The sequence below is a fragment of the Muscardinus avellanarius genome, assembly GCF_963383645.1.
Source record: "Muscardinus avellanarius genome assembly, chromosome: 2".
Taxonomy (NCBI): domain Eukaryota; kingdom Metazoa; phylum Chordata; class Mammalia; order Rodentia; family Gliridae; genus Muscardinus; species Muscardinus avellanarius.
Window position 1 is genome coordinate 24,900,512 of NC_137787.1, and position 22,573 is coordinate 24,923,084.

At 33.8% G+C, this 22,573-nt stretch overlaps 1 protein-coding gene across 1 annotated transcript in view; it reads right to left on the reverse strand.

Annotated features, from left to right (window-relative positions):
- The window catches only part of SPAG16 (sperm associated antigen 16), a gene marked incomplete at both ends in the record, with an annotated part of 820,178 nt that overhangs the window by 338,437 nt on the left and 459,168 nt on the right, over positions 1 to 22,573 (reverse strand). Inside the window, one exon of the mRNA XM_080689332.1 lies at positions 22,114 to 22,240. Coding sequence (XP_080545458.1) covers positions 22,114 to 22,240 — 127 coding nt within the window. The remainder of the gene's footprint in view (positions 1 to 22,113; positions 22,241 to 22,573) is intronic.

The following is a 22,573-nucleotide window of genomic DNA, read 5'->3' on the forward strand; positions in this document are numbered from 1 at the left end:
TATTGTTTTTTGCCTTTGATTTACTCCTATAATAGGTTTTGTTTTTTGCTTGTTTTTGTATGCATGCTTGTTTGCCCCTTCCCCCACTCCTATTACAATATTCCTCCCTCTATCCTATCTACTGCCCTCCCAAAACTATTTTCCCTTTATTATATCTACTTGTTTTATACTCAGGCTGTTTAATATCTCCATATCTAAATACTCTAAATTAACTACAAGAACTCTACTATATCATCATCTCTCATTCTCAAACAGATACTACATTATTACACTTAAATTTTTACTCAACTTAATTATATCCTACACTTAACCCTACTCCTGTACTCATCACCCTAGCTCCTTCCCCCTCACCTAACCCTCACCATTGAAAAAAACACTACTTACCCATGAATGAACTTGCTGACATCTCTAAATCTCTACTGTTAAGACTGAATCAGACAGGTTATCTTTAGACTCACACATAAAAATAAAGATCCCAAGACAACAGAAGAACAAACCTGAGAATTCTGAAAATATGAGAACACAGAATAGGGAGTAAATAAGGAAAATCCAAATAATGACCTACAAGAAATGCAAGAAGGAGAATTTGGAATCCTGATCTTCAATATGATGAAGGGCCTATATTATGTGTAAAGAAAATAAAAGGGGAAATGGAGACATTAAGAAAATCTGAGAAAGGCTTGGAATAAAATGAGAGTCAATAAATGAAATAAAGACGAAAATAGAAAAAAATTCTGAAAGATTAGATGAAATGGAAATAAGTTAGAATACAGTTTATTCAAAACTGAAAGGACAGTCAACAGTACACAGAAGATATTACAATAACAGTATCTAAACATCCAACAACTATATGAAATGTCCTAATCTATGCATAAAAGGCATTGAGGAAGGGATCAAAGCACAAACCAAAGATATACATAATCTCTTCAGAGAAATAAATTCAGAGAAATTTCCAAATATGGAAAGAGATTTGGACAACCTTGAACAAGAGACATACAGAACACCATCAAGAACCTCCCCAAACCATGTAATAATTAAAATGACCAACATAGAGAGGTTAAGGAAAGATTTTTTTCAGTACTGAGGATAGAACTCAGGGGCATTCTACCTTCAAGCTACAGCACCAGCTCTATTTTTTATTTTTTATTTTTGAAACAGGGTCTCACTAAGTTGTGAGGACCTCACTAAGTAGCTGAGGCTGTCTGTAAACCATGATCCTCTGGTCTCAGTGTCCCAAATGCTAGGAGTTTTGGCATGTGCCACCATGCCAGGGAGGAAATAATCTTAAAAGCAGTGAGAACAAAAGAATAAATTCAGGGCAAAACAATAAAAATCAATCCAGATGTTATAACCCAAGTCAAGAATGCCAGAAGAAACTGGTTTGATGTAATCCAGAGCATGGAATAATACAAATTCCAAACAAAACTGCATTATCCAGGAAAGTTATTATTCAAAATTGATAAAGAGATAAAAGTCTTTCAAGATAAGCAGAATCTCAAAAAATTAAAAAATATTGAGCCACCACTAGAGAAAATAAAAAATCATAAAGAAGAAAAAAGAAGCAAATTTCAGAATCAGAGAAAAGATGAATTTTATCAGCAGGGTAGCTAAGCAAAAAGAAATAACATTATATGAAACAGAATATAGAACACAAAATGACAGAGAACAAAAATCATATCTCAATAATAATACTGAATGTCAAAGGACTTAACTCACCAATTAAAAGACATAGACTGGCAATGTGGATTAAAATATATAATCCAAATATATGCTGGTTGCAAGAAACTCACCTTATAGCCAAAGATATTTATAGACTAAAAGTGAGAGGATGGAAAAAGATATATCATGCTAATAGAGACCAAAAACAGGCGTAGCAACGCTAATATCCAATATAACAGAACCAAAGTTTTAATATAGCCAGTTTGTTATATACACAGATTATGAGTGTGTGTATGTGTATGTGTGTGTGTGTGTGTGTGTGTGTGTATATATATATATATATATATATATATATATATACCTATTTCTATCTCCACTTACTGAGAATAACTAGAGGCAATGATTCCCAAATGGAGATGAGAACAGGCAGGCACACAAATCTTGATATCTAATATCATTTAGCACCAAAAGGACTCAAGGCTTTTGTAGAAATATTCATTCCACTGCTAGTGAGAACAGTATAAGAGGACTCTGAAATATCTTGCAAAATGGAGTGAGAATAGAAGGAAGGAAAGTTCTCAAAGAAGTGGACTTCTTAAAAGTGACTTCCATTGGCTAAGAGTAGGACAATTTGAGTAGCCAAATAAATAACGATAAGAAAGAATTATAACCTTTGAATACGATTAAGCTATTCTGATCTAAATAAACAATGAAGGAGGTTAGAAAGCTCTTCCTTTCAGTAGAAAAACAACTTACACATGAAGAAGAAATGAGAGAATTAGAAAATCATCATAGAGCCGGGCGTGGTGACACACGCTTGTAATCCCTGCGCTTGGGAGGCAGAGACAGGAGGATCACGCAGGTTCGAAGCCAGCAGCACTGTTTCCAAGAGACCCTGCTTCCAAATAAAATATTATAAAAATTGGTCTGGGAGGATAGCCCAGAGGTAGAAGGATTTCCAGGAACCCCAGTACCATAAAACAAAAGAAAATCATCATAGACAAAATAATAATAAAAGTGAGACCAATAGATGTAGAAACTAGTAAGCGAAATTTTGAGAAGACAGATCTATATAGCCTAAAAGTAACAAAATATTAATTTTAAAGTAAACTATTCAGCTTTCCAGTGGAGAAACTCAGAGAAGCCTGCCATGATTAAATGATCAAAGTTAACATCACCAGTAATGAAATAGGTCAACAACATGGGCTTTCTGATATAATTCCTGGAAAAAAAAATCATCACTTCTGAAGTGTTCCTGTTAAGATTACATAAGCAGAATCTAACCAAAAGGAAATATCAGGCAAACACAAATTGAAGGACATCCTATAAATAGCTGGCCTGCACTCATCAGAAATGTCAACATCATGAAGTACAATAGAAGATGAAGGAACTAGTCCATATCACTGGGAACTTAGGTGACTAGACAATAGAATATAACACAGTCTTGAGTTTTCTAACGTTATCAAAGCATTGAGGGGGCAGTTGTCCAAATCAAAATAAGGCCGGTATATTAGATAATTTTCCCACTGCCAACTCACAAGATAATTTTCCTGTCAGATGTGGTGGCACATGCTTGTAATCTCAGTGCTTGGGAGGCTGAGATAGGAGGATCATGAATCGTGGGAAGACTCAGCTACTTAGTGAGGCTCTCTAAAACTTAGACCTTGTTTCAAAATAAAGAATAAAAATAAGGCTAGGGGTATATCTCAGAAATAGAATGCCCCTGAGTTCCATCCCCAGTTTAATAAAAAAATAATGGTAATAATTTTCCTGAAGTTGTTTAAAAGAATATTCTTGGTCAGGTGTGGTGACACATCACTGTAATCCAGTACTTGAGAAACTGAGACAGGAGGACAGCAGGTTTGAGGCCAGCCTCAGCAATTTCATGAGAGGCCCTCAGCAACTTAGCAAGACGACCCTGTTTCAAATTTGGGGTAAAATATCCCTGGATTCAATCCCCAGTACTACACAGATGCGTACACACACACACACACACACACACACACACACACACAGAATGTCCTTGTTTTTAGATATGGTTAAGAGGATATCAAGTCAAAAGTTACTCTCACATGTTTTGGAGAAACATATGTGTATATCATGAGAAAGAGAGAAAAAAGAGATAAAGCAAATAAAGTCAAATGGTAATATTTGGGAAACCTACACGACATGTAGATTGTGTTGCCTCTTTTCATAAGACTGGATCTACTCCCACAGTAACTGACTACCAGATGCATGTGTCAATGAATAATGAACACAATTTCCTCTCACCCCACACTGCTGCGACTTTTTCCCCAAGCTCACAAGGCATCCCCCTGGATCGCTGTGCCCTTGCTCCCTTTTACTCTCTTCTTGGCAGGACTGTTCTAGAGTAACTTGTTAAAAAGATCAATCAGGCCACCTGGCTCCTCTGACTGCAGCTCTGTTGACAATCCAGTGACCTTTTCAGAGTGGACTCAGGTAACCTGTTTATATGTTGTTTTAAAATATTAAGCCATGAATTCCTCAAGCCAAGAGTTCCATTTTATGCAGGCTGGCCTCGCTTCCCTTTGCCCAGACCCACACAAACATCAGCAGGGCACTGTAAATGTTCTCTGAAATTAATCTATTTGGCAACAATCTTAAAGAAAAAACATAATGATCATTCCTTTGCTGCAATTTTCACCTGCTTTACAAGTTTATTGGTTGTTATATAATATTGCTTTAATTTGATGAACTCTATTTTGACCAAAAAATTTCACTTTTTCTATCATGGTAGGAAAATGACACAGAGTTGGTTTCTATTTTTTTTTAATCTTTCTTTACAGCCTGATTTATCTGAAAATCTTTTCATGGCTCAGTATATGTGTTCTCTTTTATGTTTTTTTCAGATTTCTAAACAAGTACTTTTATTCTGATTCTTTACATAACAGCAAAAATGTTTCTTACATCGGGAATATTTCCATTTCTGAAGCATAGATTATGTCTGAAGAAAAGGATCATTGAATATTTGCTCATCCAAGTCTTTATGTCTCAATTTTTCCAATTCAGAAACCCTTGTTATACCTCCAAAGCACATATACACCTAAAATTAATACAGTTAGAATTTTTATATTTTCTAAATACCCCAATTTCCTATAGTTTCTTCTTCTGATATTTACCAAAGGCATATGTGATGTGATTTCTTCAGAATTAAGCCAAACTAAGAAAGCAATTGTATTTTCTGAATTACTGTGAGACTTTAATGACACCAGTCTTACTCTACATGGCAGAAATGTATAGTCCTCTGGCAAAACCTGGGTTTTTCTCTAATCTGACCTAGGCTTCAAGGAGTTGTATCCCTGCTTCTCTGTCATTGGTACAAGTGATCATTATGTCTTCTCACCATGCCGATAAGTTTTCAGCTTCTTATTATTCATTCTGCATTTCAGGATTGTGCTTACTTGAAACTATTGACAAAATGATTAATTATAGAAATAGCACCAGATTAAACATTGGTGAAATATGTGCTAACATTAACTCTGTTTGTTAAGGGACTACCTAGAGCCCTGTTAGATTCTTAAAACCCTTCAACTCTGTGGTGCTAGACACAGTGAGACCAATGTGGGTATTCGGGGTCCAGGAAAGCCAAGGGGTCAACCCAACACCCTTGTGTCATTCCTGGGCACCATTCCTGAACTTTTTGTTGCATTGACCAGGCATGAACAACTGGATGAAAGGTTCCCTGAATGACTTGATGAGGTCTCCTGTATACTCTGAGACAAATACTTACAGTCCTTTATTTGGGAGTTAATCCAAAAAATACATGCAAGGGAGTAAGTAAAGGAAAATTGAGAAGGACAAAAGTCAATAAGGTGAGTGTTACCAGAAAACCCTGAGCCTGGGACTCAGGCTTCCTATGACATTTATAGGAAGAGAAGGGTGAGGGGGAGGTCTGGAGGAAAATTCACCAAGAGTTGTATGCATGTATATTCCTCTCACACTATAAACACCAATAAAAGTATAAAAAAACTCCAAGGAACCATATAAAACATGTTTTATAATCATCCCACTGAGGTGCAAAGATGCTGAGCTATTTATCCTGTGACTTCCATCTGTCCCCAGGAGCACTAGCTTCTTGGAACTTGAGCCTATTATTCTGTGGCATCAGAAGAAATGTTCTCAGGCAGGAGCCAGAGAGATGCCAGTGAAAGCTCTTGAGATGGGAAGTTGATAATGGCCCCAGGAACAGCCCAGAACTGCTGCAGATGAATGTGAAGTAACAGGGCCAGATATCAGCAGCATTTGCTCCCGTCTCTTGGTTTGACAGTGGAGGCTAGCCTGGTGTAAGTATGCCATCTCTGCACACAGGGCTGTTCGCAGAAAACTTATAGAATAGGATTAACTTGAAGGATATAAATTATTGACAGAAATTTTGCATTTGATATACCTCAAATTTCTAAAAACTAAAAATCTAGCATTTCTCTACATAATACAGAAAAATATACACATTTACAATGATTACTTTACAAAGTTGATGTATGATGCCAAAGTAATGAATAAAAACAAGTGTGCTTATCTGTGTATGTGTTGATTGATATTTGTGTTGTTTTCATAATTCGACTACTGTGGATAATGCTGTAATAATCATGGGAGTGCAGCTATCTCTTTAGGATCCTGGTTCCAGTTTTTTTTTATATATATATAAGTATATGTATATGTATATATATGCATGTATACATATGGATATATATAAAGACATATACATACATATATATGGAAAGAGAGAATATATATTATTACAGAATATACTAACATGTATGTATATATGTATATATTATATTTATAAAAAGAGAAGTGGAATTGTCAAATGTTACATGGTATATATACAATGCAGTATTATGCAGACATATAAAAGAATGAATCCTACCATTTGTAATAATAATAAAGAATTTGAACTATATTATTTTAAGCAAAATAGACCAGCTCATAATGACAAATACTATATGATTCATTTATATGAACTACTGAAATAATTCAACTTGTAGGAAAAGGTAGAATGGTGGCTATGGGGGCTGGGTTGAAGGAGGATTGGAGTGTTGCTATTCAATGAGTATAACATTTCAGCTATGGAAGATAAGAATGTTCTAGAGACTTGCTATACAACAGAGTTCCTAAAGTTAAGCAGCACAGTATTAGGTACTTAACAATTTGTTAAGAGAGTAGGTCTCATGCTAAATGCCTTGCCATTAAAAGCAACAATGACTATAACAAAAAGAGAGACATAGGGAAATGTTTAGAGGTGATGAATATGTTTATTACCTTGATTCTGGTGGGGTTATTTTTATCTTCACCTGCTAAAAGTCTCACAAAAGGCAGGGGCTTTTGTCTATTTTTCACACATGATATTAGCCAAAGGCTGAGAAAGTAATATGTCTATTTTTTAAATTGCTGTAACCACAAAATTCAGAATACTATCTGCTACATGTTTGGCATTCCATATGTACATGGTATTGATTGATTATACTACATTCACTAGTAGAGATTTTGGTGTCACTAAATACATATACACAACACACAAACACATTTTTCCAAAAATTTAAATTGTTTTCACATGTAACATAGTAAATAGTAAAATTATTCAGGATTCTAGATCAACTGATTTTAATTTTACTACATCAAAGATATAAAGGATTCATAATATAAATGTATTTATACACTATACATCAAAATACACTCAAATATAAATGTATTTATATATTATACATTAAATATACATTAGAATATATATACTCAAATATGCATTAGAATTTTAATAAATGCATATTAAAATTAAAAATTTGGATTGAAGTTCCTACTAAAAATTATAAATGGGTATCAAGATGTATGTAGAACCTACAAAAATACAGAGAGAAGCCAGGCATGGTGAGGCATGATTCTAATCCCAGTACTTGGGAGGCCAAGGCAGGAAGATCACAGGTTTGCAACCAGGCCCTTACACAACTTACTGAAATCCTGTTTCAAAATAAAGGAAAAAAAATAGGGCTGTGGGTGTAGTTCTGTGGTAGGAGGCCCCTGAGTTCAATCCCCAGTACCCCCAAAACAAAACAAAAATACAGAAGGAGACTAAAACATGCAAACCCATTAAAAAACAGTAAAAGACAACCTAACTCTTAAATTTGTTAATAATCCTACTCAAGTTGCAGTAAATGCCAAACTACAGCTTTGCTTCATGAAATAGTAACTGATTGGATTGTAAAATGCTCCAACAGCTGTCTTCCCATTGACTTTAAATCCTTGTTCAAATCCCATGAGCCAGTGTATACGGACTATTTCTGTTTCTTGATATTCCAGGCCAGGCTTTTCACCAACTCCATCATTTTCCTAAAACCAGAGACTGCCAACCCTAGAGAAAAACTACAAAAACTATGTAGAAGATCTGACCAGTTCACGTCCATCTGATAACTGTAGTAATTTGGTACTAAGAACTACAGAGTTCTAGCAACCCATAATCTCACACCATCATCCAACAACCAACTGATGTCACCATGTCCAGAGATCAGCAGGCAGAATAAGGAAGGTGAAGAGTAATTCAAACACAGCAGTTACTTCTCTAACAAGACACACTTAGGAATATATTTTCCCATTAAGGCAACCTCCCTAAAATTCCAACTCCTTAATTTCCTAAGACAAAAAGAGAAAAAAACAAATACCCAAAATTTAACAAAAAATCTAGTTTGAATTTCACAAATAAGCTGGAAATCAGTATTATACTTTAAAAAGTCCCAAGTTCTGTGTCAAATAATTCAAATGTGAGTTAAAGAATTACACTAAAGTTAATGTCAGTAGTAGAATACATATCCAACATATGCCTAATGAATATAAAAATATTCTGACCATACTAATAGTTATTTACTTATATTTTAAACAATCTACAAGATCGATTTAAACTCTAATTCCCAAAATTAAAGTGACAAGAGAGTTAAGAAGTAGGCACTCATGTATTGCTGAAGGGAAAACATAACTAGGTTTGGTCAACATTTTATAAAAGCCTTTGTCAATATGATTTATATGCTTTTTGAAAATGCAGCTTGCACAACCTATAAATGTATCATAATGAAATGAGTTGACAAGTGTGAAAAAACGCACCTGCAGGGACGTCTTCTGCAGTCTTGTTTAAAGAATCAAATACTTAAAAATATTTCAAGTACCTATTAGTAAATATTTCCCAAGCAAAAACATGCATCTATAGAATTCATTATAATGTATCTGTGATATGTTATAAATGTACATAAAATAAATAAATAAAATATTAAAGATGTTATTAACTTTAGAAAAATTAGCTTATGCAATGTGAGGTGAAGCATAATGTTCTTATGAGAAGAAAAACTTTTAATGGAAATAGTATCTATATAGAAATTTTAAAAGGCTATAAATCCAAAGGTTTTCATTAATTAATTTTAAGGTTTTTATCAGTGTTTGTTTGAAAAGTTAATTTTTCATACATGAAATAACATTTTACTTGTGTAATTAAAATAATTAAAATGAAAACACTTAGCTGGGCATGGAGGCACACACATGTAATTCTAGAACTTTGGAAGCTCAAAGAGGAGGATAATAGGTTCAAGGCTTGCCTCTACTTAGCAAGGCCCTCAGCAACCTAGTAAAATGCTATTTTAGAATAAAAGTAAAAAATTAAAATGACTAGAGGTGTAATTCAGAAGTAAGATGGGTTCAATCCCCAGGACCAAAAAACAAACAAACAAACAAAAAAGCAAAATCTCATTGAAGAGAGGCATAAATATCCTTTAAGGTATGTAAAACTCTGACCACATAACCACATATCCAAAGCCCAAAGATCTATGACACTTAGATAGACATTGGGAAATCAGCAACAAAAAGCCCAGATGGTCAAAGGCTGAAGGGAAAGAGACGACAGAGGATGATTTCTTCAAGAACTCTCAAGGAGACTTTGCTTTTCAAACAAGGGGTTTATATTATATAATACACAAGTAGGATCTGCTTCATGGGTCTATATTCTATTTCATTGATGAAGTTATCAATCTTTCTTTAGTTCTAAAACATTTTTTGTTTATAAGAGCATAATAGTTTAATGCCTGGTAGACAAGTCCGTCTTATTTATATTTTTGTTTTCAGTTGTATGTACTGATTGCTCTTATTAATTTATATATAAAAATTAGAATAATCAATATTCCAAGATTTCCGAAGCAAAGGTAATACCAGGTCTAGCCTAGAATTCCATTACATTTCTGTAGTTTTTTTTACAAAGAAGTTAGGTAGTGTTTGTCTCTTTTAAAAAACCTGGTATTTCCTTTGTGTATATATGTAAATATGTATTTACACCTTTCATTACTATTATGTAAATTTATTATCTTCTATTCCACATACATTTTTGTTTAGGTACTATATAAATACTCCAGGTACTATACTATTGTAGATGTTGTTAATTGGAATGATACTTTTGTTTTGCCAGTAGAAAAGAAGGCTTCTACTGATTTTTCCATTTAATTTTACTGGGCTGTTTTCAAATTTTTTATTTGTTTTAGAACACACATACTAAATATATATATATATATATATATATATATATATATATATATATATGTATGCACATATATTCCAATATATTTTATAGTATATAATAATATATATAATGTCACTGGCAATCTAAATATTATAGTGTATATACTAATCTAATAATAGTAAAGCAAAGCAGGGTTAAGTATGTTTTGTTACTGAGCTTTCAAAAAAAATTATTTATAAAATTTACCTTCTCCCACATTAAATTACACTTTAATATTTACTATTTTTCTATTTACCAGTACTTTTCAGCCCTGCCTCCCCCCAAGCTTTATACATTGTAAATTTCGCCCAAAATCGAGTATCGTTCTTAGATGCTGGGTACTCAAAAAACAACAAATGGCATTTCAATATATCTTTTATAGAAGCCTATAATTTAATTTTGCTGTATGACTAAATTTAAGAGCTTTTGCTTTTATATATAAAATGCTGCATAACTGCCAGAAGCAGAAGGGCACACAAGCAGCTTGTCTGCTTTTTTGGTAGTTTTTTTCTTTATTGGAAGAAAGGCTAGAGCTGCTGAATGATTGAAAAGAGAAACATGATTAGATGTAGCATTCATTATTATCCATGAGGAATGCACTTTAATTAAGTGTTAATAATTTTCTAGTGCTGTGGATTTATATAACAGGAGGCGTAATTGTTACCTTACAGTGATCACAACATCGGTAGGATGCCAGGAATACTTGCCAAAAATGCTGCATTTAATTTCTACTTTCATCAATGATACCTAAAAATCATAATTAACATGTAGTGCTACAATGAATTCAAAGTTAAGGCTATCTTAAAGTACAGCCAAGTGATCATTATAGAAGCTTTAATGGATTGACGATATGAAAGAATAAATAACCGGGACAAAATTATTCCTAAGTGATTTCTATACATTGAACTGAAATGAAGGGACTACAAGCAAGATAGGTCAAATAAACAGTATACAGACTGTGGAATTACAAACTGATGCAATGAATTACAGTCACTGAGTTCTGAAAAGTGACAGCAGCAGACAAAATACCAACCAAAACAATCTACCACGAAATTGTTCAGTTTAATTAAGCATCATTTAACCCAACAACCACAGAGACAGAACGACTAATCACGAGAAGATTCACCACTAGCCTCCTCAGCCACCAAGAAGATAAAGATAGTAAGCCTTTTTGACTTTCAAATATATGCTAAGAGTATGATTTAGTATAATTTAATTATTATTTCTAATTTTTTAAGTTGAACTCTGCAGGGGTTAAATATCACACCAGATTAACACACAAACAGATAGTTCCAAAACCTGGATTCAAACTCCATTCTATCGAACTTCAATAATTATATTCTCTCTATGCTATACTTGAGCCAAAAAAGCTGGAGGCAATACAGTAATTATTTCTTTCGATGAAACACATTCTATGATCAAAGTACCCTCAATATTCTTTTCTTTGTGTGTGTGTATGTCACTGGGGATTGAACCCCGAGGCATTCTACTGCCAAATGCCCCCGGGTTCAACTTCCCAGCCCAACCCTTCTACCCTGAGCCCTATTTTATTTTTATTTTGAAACAGGGTCTCACTAGATTAATGAGAGTTTCACTACTTGCTAAGGCTATCCTCGAACTTGTGATCCTCCTGTCAAGGCCTCCCAAGTACTAAGATTACAGGGCTGCACCACCATACCTGGCTATCTCAATCTTATTAGAATTTCAATATTATTACATGATAATTATATTAATTACTCAATTCCAATAAGTCCCAAACCTCTGTTTTCCCAAGAGATGACACCTAGATTCTACCACATCTAAAAATATAGACCCGTGCCTCTTTCTTTTGACTTTAAATTCCCACCAAAATTCTTTCCATCTAATTTCACTGGCAATCTGAAAATAAGAAAAAAAAAGTTATTTCTGTTATTTAGGAGAGATAATAAATAAATATATCTATTAAGTTTTGGCAACACTAACATGAGTTTTATGAAGATAATCCACTAAATAAGTATGTTTTATAATACACTCATCTTTACCTTGTTGAATTATATTCAGAGGGTTTTAATTTTATGTGTAAAAAGATTAAAGTCATTTTTATAAGCAGATACTTACACAAATCTTTGATATTCAGCTGTTTATTTAATGTTATGTTAGAAATAAAGATTGTATGATGCAGTAAAAAAAAAAAACACGTGAATTTGATGCTGAAAGGAACAGTGTTATGACCTTGAGTCCAACAATTATGGTTGCAGAACTTTTTAAAAGTTATTTAACATCTAAGATTTACATAATCTTTAACTTTAATGTGGTTAAAATACTCTCTAAATTGCAATGTTGTTTGTGATGATTAAATACAGCCATGTGTCTCAAGTGTCTGACAGGATAAATACTAGCTATTTTTATTATAGATATTAAAGAACATAGTGAAACTGAATTGGATGTGTCTATTGTATTTAAATTTTAAACCCTCCTAGGCAATAATTTTGCTCCTAATAATATACATACTCTCAAATTGATATGAATCACCCATTTCAGCAATGGAATAAAAATCAATTGGCCAAGCAAATGGTGGAATGTTTTTGATAATATTTACTCCACATTAGTTACCTGTGTTCAAAGGTGAGTTTTTATTATCTGGTATATTTTTATGACTTATTCCTTCCAGTGCTAGAATTCAATCTAATCTACATTAAAGATAATATGAAGGGGCATCTTAACTATGTCAAGAGCAAGTATTGTCAAGAATATTCAAGTTATTCTAAACAAATGGCTAGGGATTTACCTATTCTTATGCCATCCCACTCCATATCTTTACATCTTTTTTAGATAAGATTTACATTAACTTTATCAAATTAAAAAGGATTATTTCTAGCTATTATAGAATAAAAATAATTTCACAGAATGAATCTTTCTGTGTGTTTCAGCTGATAATACATGGTTATGAATTATTTTAGTTATTGAAATATACTTTTTCAAAGTATGATAATACCATTAAAATCGAGATTTTCTATTGCTAGCTAAAATATAAATTAGCTAAAAATATAAATAGCTGCAAAAATAGAAAAATTATGATACTAACTGTGATATGTATGCCATGGTTTTATATGGAAGATAAAAGCTCTATAGAGAGGTGCAGCATTTTATCAGAGTTGAGAGTCTTTCAAAATCTTACAGCATTAAATTAATTTAAAATACAATGGGTTTTATTATATATTAAAATGCATATTTTTTTTAATTTTAAGAAAACTGGATTGTTCAAATACTTCTCTGCCTAAAAAGCAAACCATGTGCTTTATATTCCAATGATAACATATAGATCTATGTATTTACATGTAAACCCAGTGACAAATTTAAACAATGCTAATATAAATTCTGAAGATGTTAAGCATTTTGAAAAATACATATAATAAGTTAATTTTAAATGAATATCTTAAATAAAGGATGTGAAGAATAAGCTACTTATTCATATTTGTAAAAATATGAAGATTTTTTACTTTTAGTACCAATAATATCCAGAAAAAAGGCATAATATCCATCTTAACCAGTGTAACTTTCCTTAGAACATCGTTTTCTAGTATATTTTATGCTTTTATTGGTGCATTACAATCTCACATCATAATGTAAATTATGTTGACAATGACATATGTGTACACAGCCACTTGGTGCCCTCTGTCTCCTCATTTTTCTTTTTCACAATACAGGGTATCCAGATTGACATTCACATGTGTACCATAGTCGATGGTACTATTTTCATTAGTGAACCTCAGTCTTCCTCCTCCCTTATTCTTAAATCTCCTCCCTGGCTCCACTGAGGCTTGCTTCTCTTCCATTATCTTGAGTCCCTCTGGCATTCTAATTACTCCCTAGTTTATACATATTAGAGAAAACATGACCCTTCACTTTCTGTGATTGGCTAATTTTACTTAACATAATAGTCTGCATTTTCTTGTTATTGATGTAATTGTGTTCTTTATTGCTGAGTAGAATTTCATTGTGTTTCTTACAATCCCACAATTTTGTAATCCATTCAGCTTTTGATGAACACCTAGGTTGGTTCCATAATTTGGCTATTGTGAATTGTGCTGCTATGAACATGAATATGCATATATTATTGCAGTTCTCTGACTTCAATGACTTTGGAGAAATATCCAATACTGGTATAGTCAGATCATATGGCAGATCCATTCAGTTTTCTAAGAAATCTCTACACTGATTTCCATAGCAACTGAACTAGTTTGCAATCCCACCAAAAGTATAGAAGAAGCCGGCATGGTGGTGCATGCTTGTATTCCTAGCATTTGGGAGGCTGAGCCTGGAGGATTGAGGTTCACAGACAGTATCAGATACTTAGCAAGGCCCTTTGCAACTCAGTGAGAAATTCTTTCAAAAAATAAAAATACCAAAAACAAGGGCTAGGATTGTAGCTTGGAGGTACAATGCCCCTGAGTTCCATCCCCAGCACCACAAAAAAAAAAAATGTATAGGAGAAGAATTCATATTTTTCCACATCCTAACCAACATTTATTGTTATTTAACTTCTTGCTGATAGGCATTCTGATTGAGGTTAGATGAAAACTCACTGTAGGTTTGATTTTCATCTCCCTGATTGCTAATGATGTTGAACATTTTTTATATAACTATTGGCCTTTTGTATTTCTTCTCTTGTTAAGTGTCTATTCAATTCAGTTGCGCATTTCTTGATTGGGTTATTTGTTTTTCTAGTGTAAAGTCTTTAAAGCTCTTTGTATATTCTAGATATTAGCCCTCTATCAGAGGAATAACTGGTAAAGATCTTCTTTCATTCCATAGTATTTTTTTAGATTCTTGATGATTTCTTTTGATGAGCAGAAACTTTTTAGTTTTATGTCATCTCACTTAGTAATTCTTGTTTTAACTTCCTGAGTTTTGAGGGTCCTGTTAAGAAAGTTCCTACCTGTGCCTATATGTTGGAGTGTTGAACCTATGCCCTCCTCTAATAGCTTCACAGTTTTAACAATAAGCTCAAAACCAATAAAATACCTAGGAATAAACCTAACCAAAGAGGTAAAGAACATCTACAATAAAAAATATAAACCACTAAAGAAATACATTAAAGAAGACTTTGGAAGATGGAAAGATCTCCCTTGCTCTTGGATAGGCAGAATAAATATGATCAAAATGGCCATTCTACCAAAAATGATCTATAGAATCAAATTAATCTCTATCAAGATACCAATGTCACTTTTCATAGACCTAGAAAAATCAGTCATAAATTTCATATAGAGAAACAAAAGAACCAGAATAGCCAAAGCAATTCTCAGTAATAAGAACCATGCAGGACCTGGGCATAGTGTCACACGCTTGTAATCCCGCATTTGGGAGGCTGAGACAGGAAGATCAAGGATCCAGGACAGCCTCAGCTACTTAGTGAATCCTTTTGCAACTCAGTGAGACCCTGCTTCAAAATAAAGAGTAAAAAATAGGGTTGGGGTGTAGCTTAGAGTCAGATTGCCCCTGGGTTCCATCCCAGTACCACAAAAAAGAAGAACCATGCAGGAGGCATTAGAGCTACTGACTTAAAATTATGCTACCGAGCAATAATAATTAAAGCAGCATGTATTGGCACATAAACAAGCACACAGACTGATGAAATAAAATAGAAGATACAGAAACAAATCTACACATTTATAGCAAATTGATCTTTGATAAAGAGGACAATTACATATGCTGGAGAAAAGACAGCCTTTTCAACAAATGGTGCTGGGAAAATTGACTCTCCATTCGTAGAAAAAATGGGAACTAAATCCTTACCTTTCACCCTGCACAGGAATCAACTCAAGATGGCTCAATGACCTTAAGTTCTGCCATATTTTTAATGAAGTGGGATAAATTTTGAAAACAGAAGGCTGCAAAATGACATGACAATGAAAGTTGCATATACCCAGACAAAAATGAAGAGGAAAAAAGATAAAGCTCATTTGTCTGAAATGGGCAGCATTGTAAATAAAGATAATTGAGGAAAAGGAAACTTAAGTTATTTCAAAGGCTATGTTAGCAACTTATTGAAAGATAACTTGAAAAGTCTGATGAGGTTTTCCTCTTAAAATTATATGGTGTAAGAGGAGGTAGACTATATTATTATGTGAAAAATAAGAAAAAGATCAATTTTAGATATAACCAGAAGAAAAAAAATGCCTAGTTTACTTATCTCATATTTATTTAGTAACAATTTTATGGTATGCTTCGGCATTAATCTACATGGAAAGAAAAGAAAGGGAAGGCAAATAATGAAGACTATACCTCTAGAACATGACGCAATGTCTTTAGTTAGAGAAAACACAATATAAGATATTTTCTTTCCTTCTTTTTCCCAATCTTCCTTCTTTTATCCTCTTTTTGCCCTCACTCTTTCCCTCCTTTCCTTCAACATCTGCTGAGCACCTATTATTCCAACCACAGTAAAAGTAGAGAAGAAATCTCAGGGTTTCATGATGGATGAATATTAGTAAGCAAACAGCTATGGTATTATTTAAGAGTTGCCATAAGAATATCTAAAACATTGAGTTTCTATTAGTCTTCTAAACACTTAATATAATTAATCACTTAATGCTTTACATGGTAAGCACCCTATTACCCACACTTTACAAATGAGAAAATTGAAGGAAATATATTTTATTCAATTTGTCCAAGTTCACACTGTTTTTGTTTGTGTATGTGTGTATGTGGTGCTAAGGATTTAAACGTTAGCAGAGGTGTTCTACATTTACTTCCGTGCCTCAACCCTTTTAACTTTTTGTTTTGAAACAGGGTCTTGCCAAGTTGTTGAGAGTTGTCATAAGTTTTTGAGGTTAGCCTTTACCTGTGATCCTCCGGTCTCAGTCTCTCATGTACTGGGATTACAGACAACCTGAAGTACACTGAACAGGCCACACTGTTAATATGCAGCAGAATTGGGCTTTGATTCCAGCAGAGTAGCTGTGTGCCATTACTGTGCTATATTGTTTACTATATATGCAAAATTAGGTAAGTTCAGGATTCTAGAAGAGACAGATAGCTACATTTATTTTTTCAAATATTTTCTTCGTGTCCCACATTACCAAATCCATTAGTAATTACATAATATATTGTGATCTTCCTTTTACAGCCTACAGAGTAGCTGGGGTTGCAGGCAGGTGCCTCTGTACCTGGCTTCTCAATCTTTTGTAATGAGCCACAGGTGACCAAGAAAAGGTCCCCTACCCCTACAAAATTTTATTCTCATTTCTTAACAAAGCAGATAAAAAAATTGACCTCAAAGATGATTTGTGCTTTCCCCCCCAAACACAAGTATCCTAATTTTTTGACCTATTGTCTGATTACAAGCATTTGCTAACAGTGTGCTATAAACAGATATTTTTGAAAATAGTAATACAGTTAATCATTCCATCAAAATAAAAGTGGCATTATAACAGTGAACAAAACACTGTTTTCTCTGGTATAGAACATTTGATAACATGTTTGACACTGGAGAGTTCATATTAGGCTCTTCTCTCTGAGCCTGTTTTCTCCATTCTGAAATACAGATGGTAATGGTACACATTGAGTCAGGTTCCAGTAAGCAGTGTGTGTGTGTGTGTGTGTGTGTGTGTGTGTGTGTGTGTGTGTACATACACATACATACTGCTCTTATATAGACCATATAAAACTCTTATATGGAGTATGTAACAATTACTATTATTTTTGGTACTGGGGATTGAACCCAGGGGTGTTCTACTTCCAAGCTGTACCTCCAGTTCTATGTTATTTTATGTTATTTTATTATTTTGAAACAGAGTCTTGCTAAGTTGCTGAAAATCTGGCTAAGTTGTTGAGACTGGCTTCAAACCTATGACCCTGCTATCTCAGCCTCCTAAATACTGGGATTATAGATGTGGACCACCACACCCAGCTCAATTTATTTTAAATAACTTATCGTTTACCTGTACTTCTAAAGTCTGTGTGCTCACTGAGGGCAAGGTTTATTACAGTCACCTCTCTAAAACCTAGAATATTGCCTGGCATGTCAATGTCTAATAAATATTACTAAATTGAATATGGGTGGGAAATGAAACCTGCAGAGAAAAGGTAGGAGTTGCACTTTTATTTCCACATTCTGGCCTCAGAATAAGGACAGGCTTCTCTAAGAGTTCACCAGACCTCATCTGGGAAACCTCCTGGCTTATGCAAGGTGAAGGATCCACCATGAAGTAGACAGGTGTGAGACACCAAATTAGAGCCAAGAGGTTAACTCCTTTTGTAAGTTCATAGGTTTTATATTTTATAGGGACTCTCATTCATTGGTTGCTAGATCTCTTGGACAAAGCCAAGGCAGGAGAATTTTATGCAGTTGGTCACTCTAGAGAGCATGACGTGGCCACTGAAGGCAATCCGGGTCAAGAACTCTGTGTGTCTGATTCATCGCTGGCAAGGACATGTCAGCCACTCTGACCACTGCCATCCCAGCTCTGACACCACTTTCCATGCATTACTCATCTCATTCTCATCCTTGGGTTAACTGTACAGTAAATAGCCTCTTAAAAAAATTCTGAAGTCTTAATTTTTTTTTTATCAGGCTGTGAATGACTAATCATCTCATTGCATTTATTTTCAATAGGCTTCCGAACAATTTATGTACTTGGGGATTTTTCATGCTGCTTTTGGGGAGTGCATTATAATTTCTCATTATATTTATGATATTTTATATCATTTTGTGACAATAAACAATCTTACTTTTCAATTTTAATAAAAGAATTTTACTGTTCTATAACTTTGAAGAAAAACAGAGGTAGTCCCATAAAATGAAGCAATTTCATGAATTTTCAAACTGGAAAAACCTTTTATAGCCTCTGTTTAGTAATTATAGAGATTTATGGCCCTCTTTTTATCCACCGCAAAATTCAAAGCTGATCTGTCCAGTTGACTTAGAGACTGACTTAGAGGTCTACACATTCATTATCCTCAATAATAAGCTGTTATATTAGGTTAATGATTTAAGACTAGTATATATTTGAGAGTGGGAGAAAGAAGTTTAAAACTAATTTATAGAAATATAATCCACCAGTCATTTTCACATTCCATCAAAAATATTATAGAGAATGTCTCAATAGTAACTAATCATGTTGGGGTGACAGAATATTACACCTCACCAATAATAGAAGGAAATCATCTTCTTTTAGGTTCAAATCTTCAAGTTAACCTGAAAATTTATTATTTATCAAGGAATTAACATAGTCTAAACATTATAAAAAGAATGTCATCCATTTCAGTACATTTTTGCTATTCTTACTATTGTATAGAAAAACAATAGTGATCTCAGTATCCCTCTTTAACAACTCAGAATATTTAACTATAAATATGATTTGACTTTTACTTTTTCATTAATCATTGGGATATGAACTTCTTATAATTCCATATATATAGTTAAGTATACAGTATAAATTTTTAAAGACTTATTCTTAATGTGTTATTGTTTATTTGTACTGATGGTTGAAAGCAGGAATTCTACCTCTAAGCCAAACCTCCAGTCCTTCTATAAAAAATTTTAATATTTAAAAAAAATTTATGCTTTTATTGGTGGATTGTAATTATGCATCATAGTGAGGTTCCAAGTGATATAAATATACAAATACACAGCACGCAGTGTGTTTCCCTCAGAGTCCCACCCTCCTGCTCCCAGTATGTTTCAGTGAGATTGGTGGCCAAACCTTCATACCTGGACAAAGCATAACATTATTATCTTAACTGTTTCCCTCATCAGCTCTCCTTATTCTCTACCACAACTCCATGCTCTTATCTACCTCCATTATTCAGCTGGTCTCTCTTCACATTTATCTAAAGTCCTTTTGTTTTTCTACTTTCTCTGTGGCAAACACATATGAGAGAAAACACAAAAAGCTTGACTATTTAAGACTAGCTGATCTAGGCTGGTTCCATGATTTGGCTATTGTGAATTGTGCTGCCATAAACATGGATATACATGTATCATTATGGTATTCTGACAGTAATTATTCAGGAAAGATACTTAAAAATGGTCTGAGTCATGCAATGGTTCCATTCCTAGTCTTTTGAAGAACCTCCATACTGACCTCCATAGTGTCTTTACTAATTTATAATCTCACCAATAATAGGTAAGAATTTTATTTCTCCCTCTCATCACCAGAATTTATTATTGTGTTCTTAATATTGTGCTTCTAACTGGAGTTAGATTGTATTGCACTATAGTTTTTATTTGCATTCCCCTGATAACTAATGATATTAAACGTTTTTTCCATGTGTTTATAGGATATTTGTTTCTCTTCTTTTAAGAAGTGTCTATTTGAGCTGGACATGGTGTACACACTTGAAATCCAGAAACTGGAAGGCTGAGACAGGAGGATGGTGGGTTCACAGCTAGCCTCAGCTATTTAGTGAGTCCCTGTTCCAAAATAAAGAACAAAAAAATAGGACTGGGGTATATCCATAATGTAGAATACCCTTGGGTTCAATTTCTAGTACTGAAAAAAAGTCTTCATTCAGTTCAATGGCCCATTTTTTTAAAATTGGGTCACTTTTTAATGTTATAGTTATAACTTTTTAATTTAATTTAATTTAAATGTTTATTTAAATGGTTAATATTATAGTTAATTTTTTTGTATTGTTGCTCCACTAACAAAGCAATTGTTATAAAAGGCAAATCTGATTGTTACCTATTCATGTAGCTGTTTTTAGTAAATTTCCTCTGAAACAATTTTTTTCTTTTTTTTTTTTTGCAGTACTGGGGATGGAACCCAGGGACATTCTACCTCTGAGTTACCCCTTAGCCCTACTTTGTATTTTTAATTTCTTTGTGGTACTGGGGGTAGAACCCAGGGCCTTTTTCTACTCCCAGAACTATTTTTTATACTTTATTTGGAAACAGGATCTCACTAAGTTGCTGAGAGCCTCACTTAGTAGCTGAGGCTGGCTTTGAACCTGTGCGATCCTCCTCCTGTCTCAGCCTCCCAAGCGCTGAGATTACAAGCGTGCATCACCATGCCCAGCTGTATTTTTAATTTTTGAAACAGGGTCTTACTAAGTTGCATAGGGTCTCACTAAGTAGCTGAGACTGGCTTCGAACCTGTGCTTCTCCTGTCTCAGCCTCCCAAGTACTGAGATTACAAGTGTGTGCCACCACACCCAGCTTGAAACAACCTAAAATAGACACTTCATCTTTTTCTTATCCTTACCTGAAATGCTTGTCTGTCATGTCTCCCTTCAGCGCGCGCTCGCTCTCTCACTCTCCCCCCCCCCCTCTCTCTCTCTCTCTCTCTCTCTATATATATATATATATATATATATATATCAACAATTGCAACTCTCAGAATATGCTATTTCAGCCTCACATCACTATGATTTTGTACATGTCCTGCTCTTTCACAGTCTAAGCCTCTCCATGCCACCTGATACCAACCTACCTTCCCATCCCAGTGCAAGCCAAGCTTTCCCTAGAAGCCATTTTTTCTCTTCCTGCAGGTGAGATTCCTCCTTGCCTTCTACAAGGGTGTATATATGGGTGCATCTCCACCTTAATACCTAATTAATACCTAATTTTAATGAAGTAAAATAATCTCTTAAAATAATTAAAATAATCTCTTGTTTCTCTTTCCTTACCAAACTAAAAGCTCCTTAAGGAGAGGCACATGTTTCCTTTCTGTATCCCGTGCACCAGCAGAGTTTTTATCTCAATTAATAATTGTTGAATTAACGTTTGATGAAGTAATTATATTAGTGTTATGTACTAGCATTTAGGAGGCAGGATAGATAAGAGTATCTAGATAGTGTCTCATAAGTAGAAAATTACTTTTTTCCTGCATGCCCTTGCATACTTTTTAAGTTGTATCCAATACCTGAAGAATGACTAAGAGCCACCACACGTATCAAAACCTGGGGGAAAAGGAGGACAATTTGCTTACTGTTCTCGCATCCCATAGGGACAGGGTCTTGTCTGCAGAACCGGTGAGAAGAGTGTTGGAGAAAGGAAAAAACTCGATGGTGTTCACAGAATCTGTATGTCCATACAAGGTATATCTGCATCTTTCACTGCATAGGAAGAAAATAAGAGTGAAGATTTTAGGAGTTAATGTTTGAATGATTATGCTGTCTATGAATGCCAATAAAAACAATTTAAGTATCTAAGGAATGAACTAACTTTATAATTGGTAAACATTTTTATAAGAACATATTAAAAGGAAAATTCTATAACTGTATTACATTATAAGCACTTTATAACATTACTAGTATAAAATGACTAAATTTAAATTACATTCAATTTATAGAATCACTTGATAAAGTCATTTTATCTATCTTATTTATATCACAAAATGACTACATAAAAATTGTTTCCATCTAATAAGGAAAGATGTTGAGAAAAAA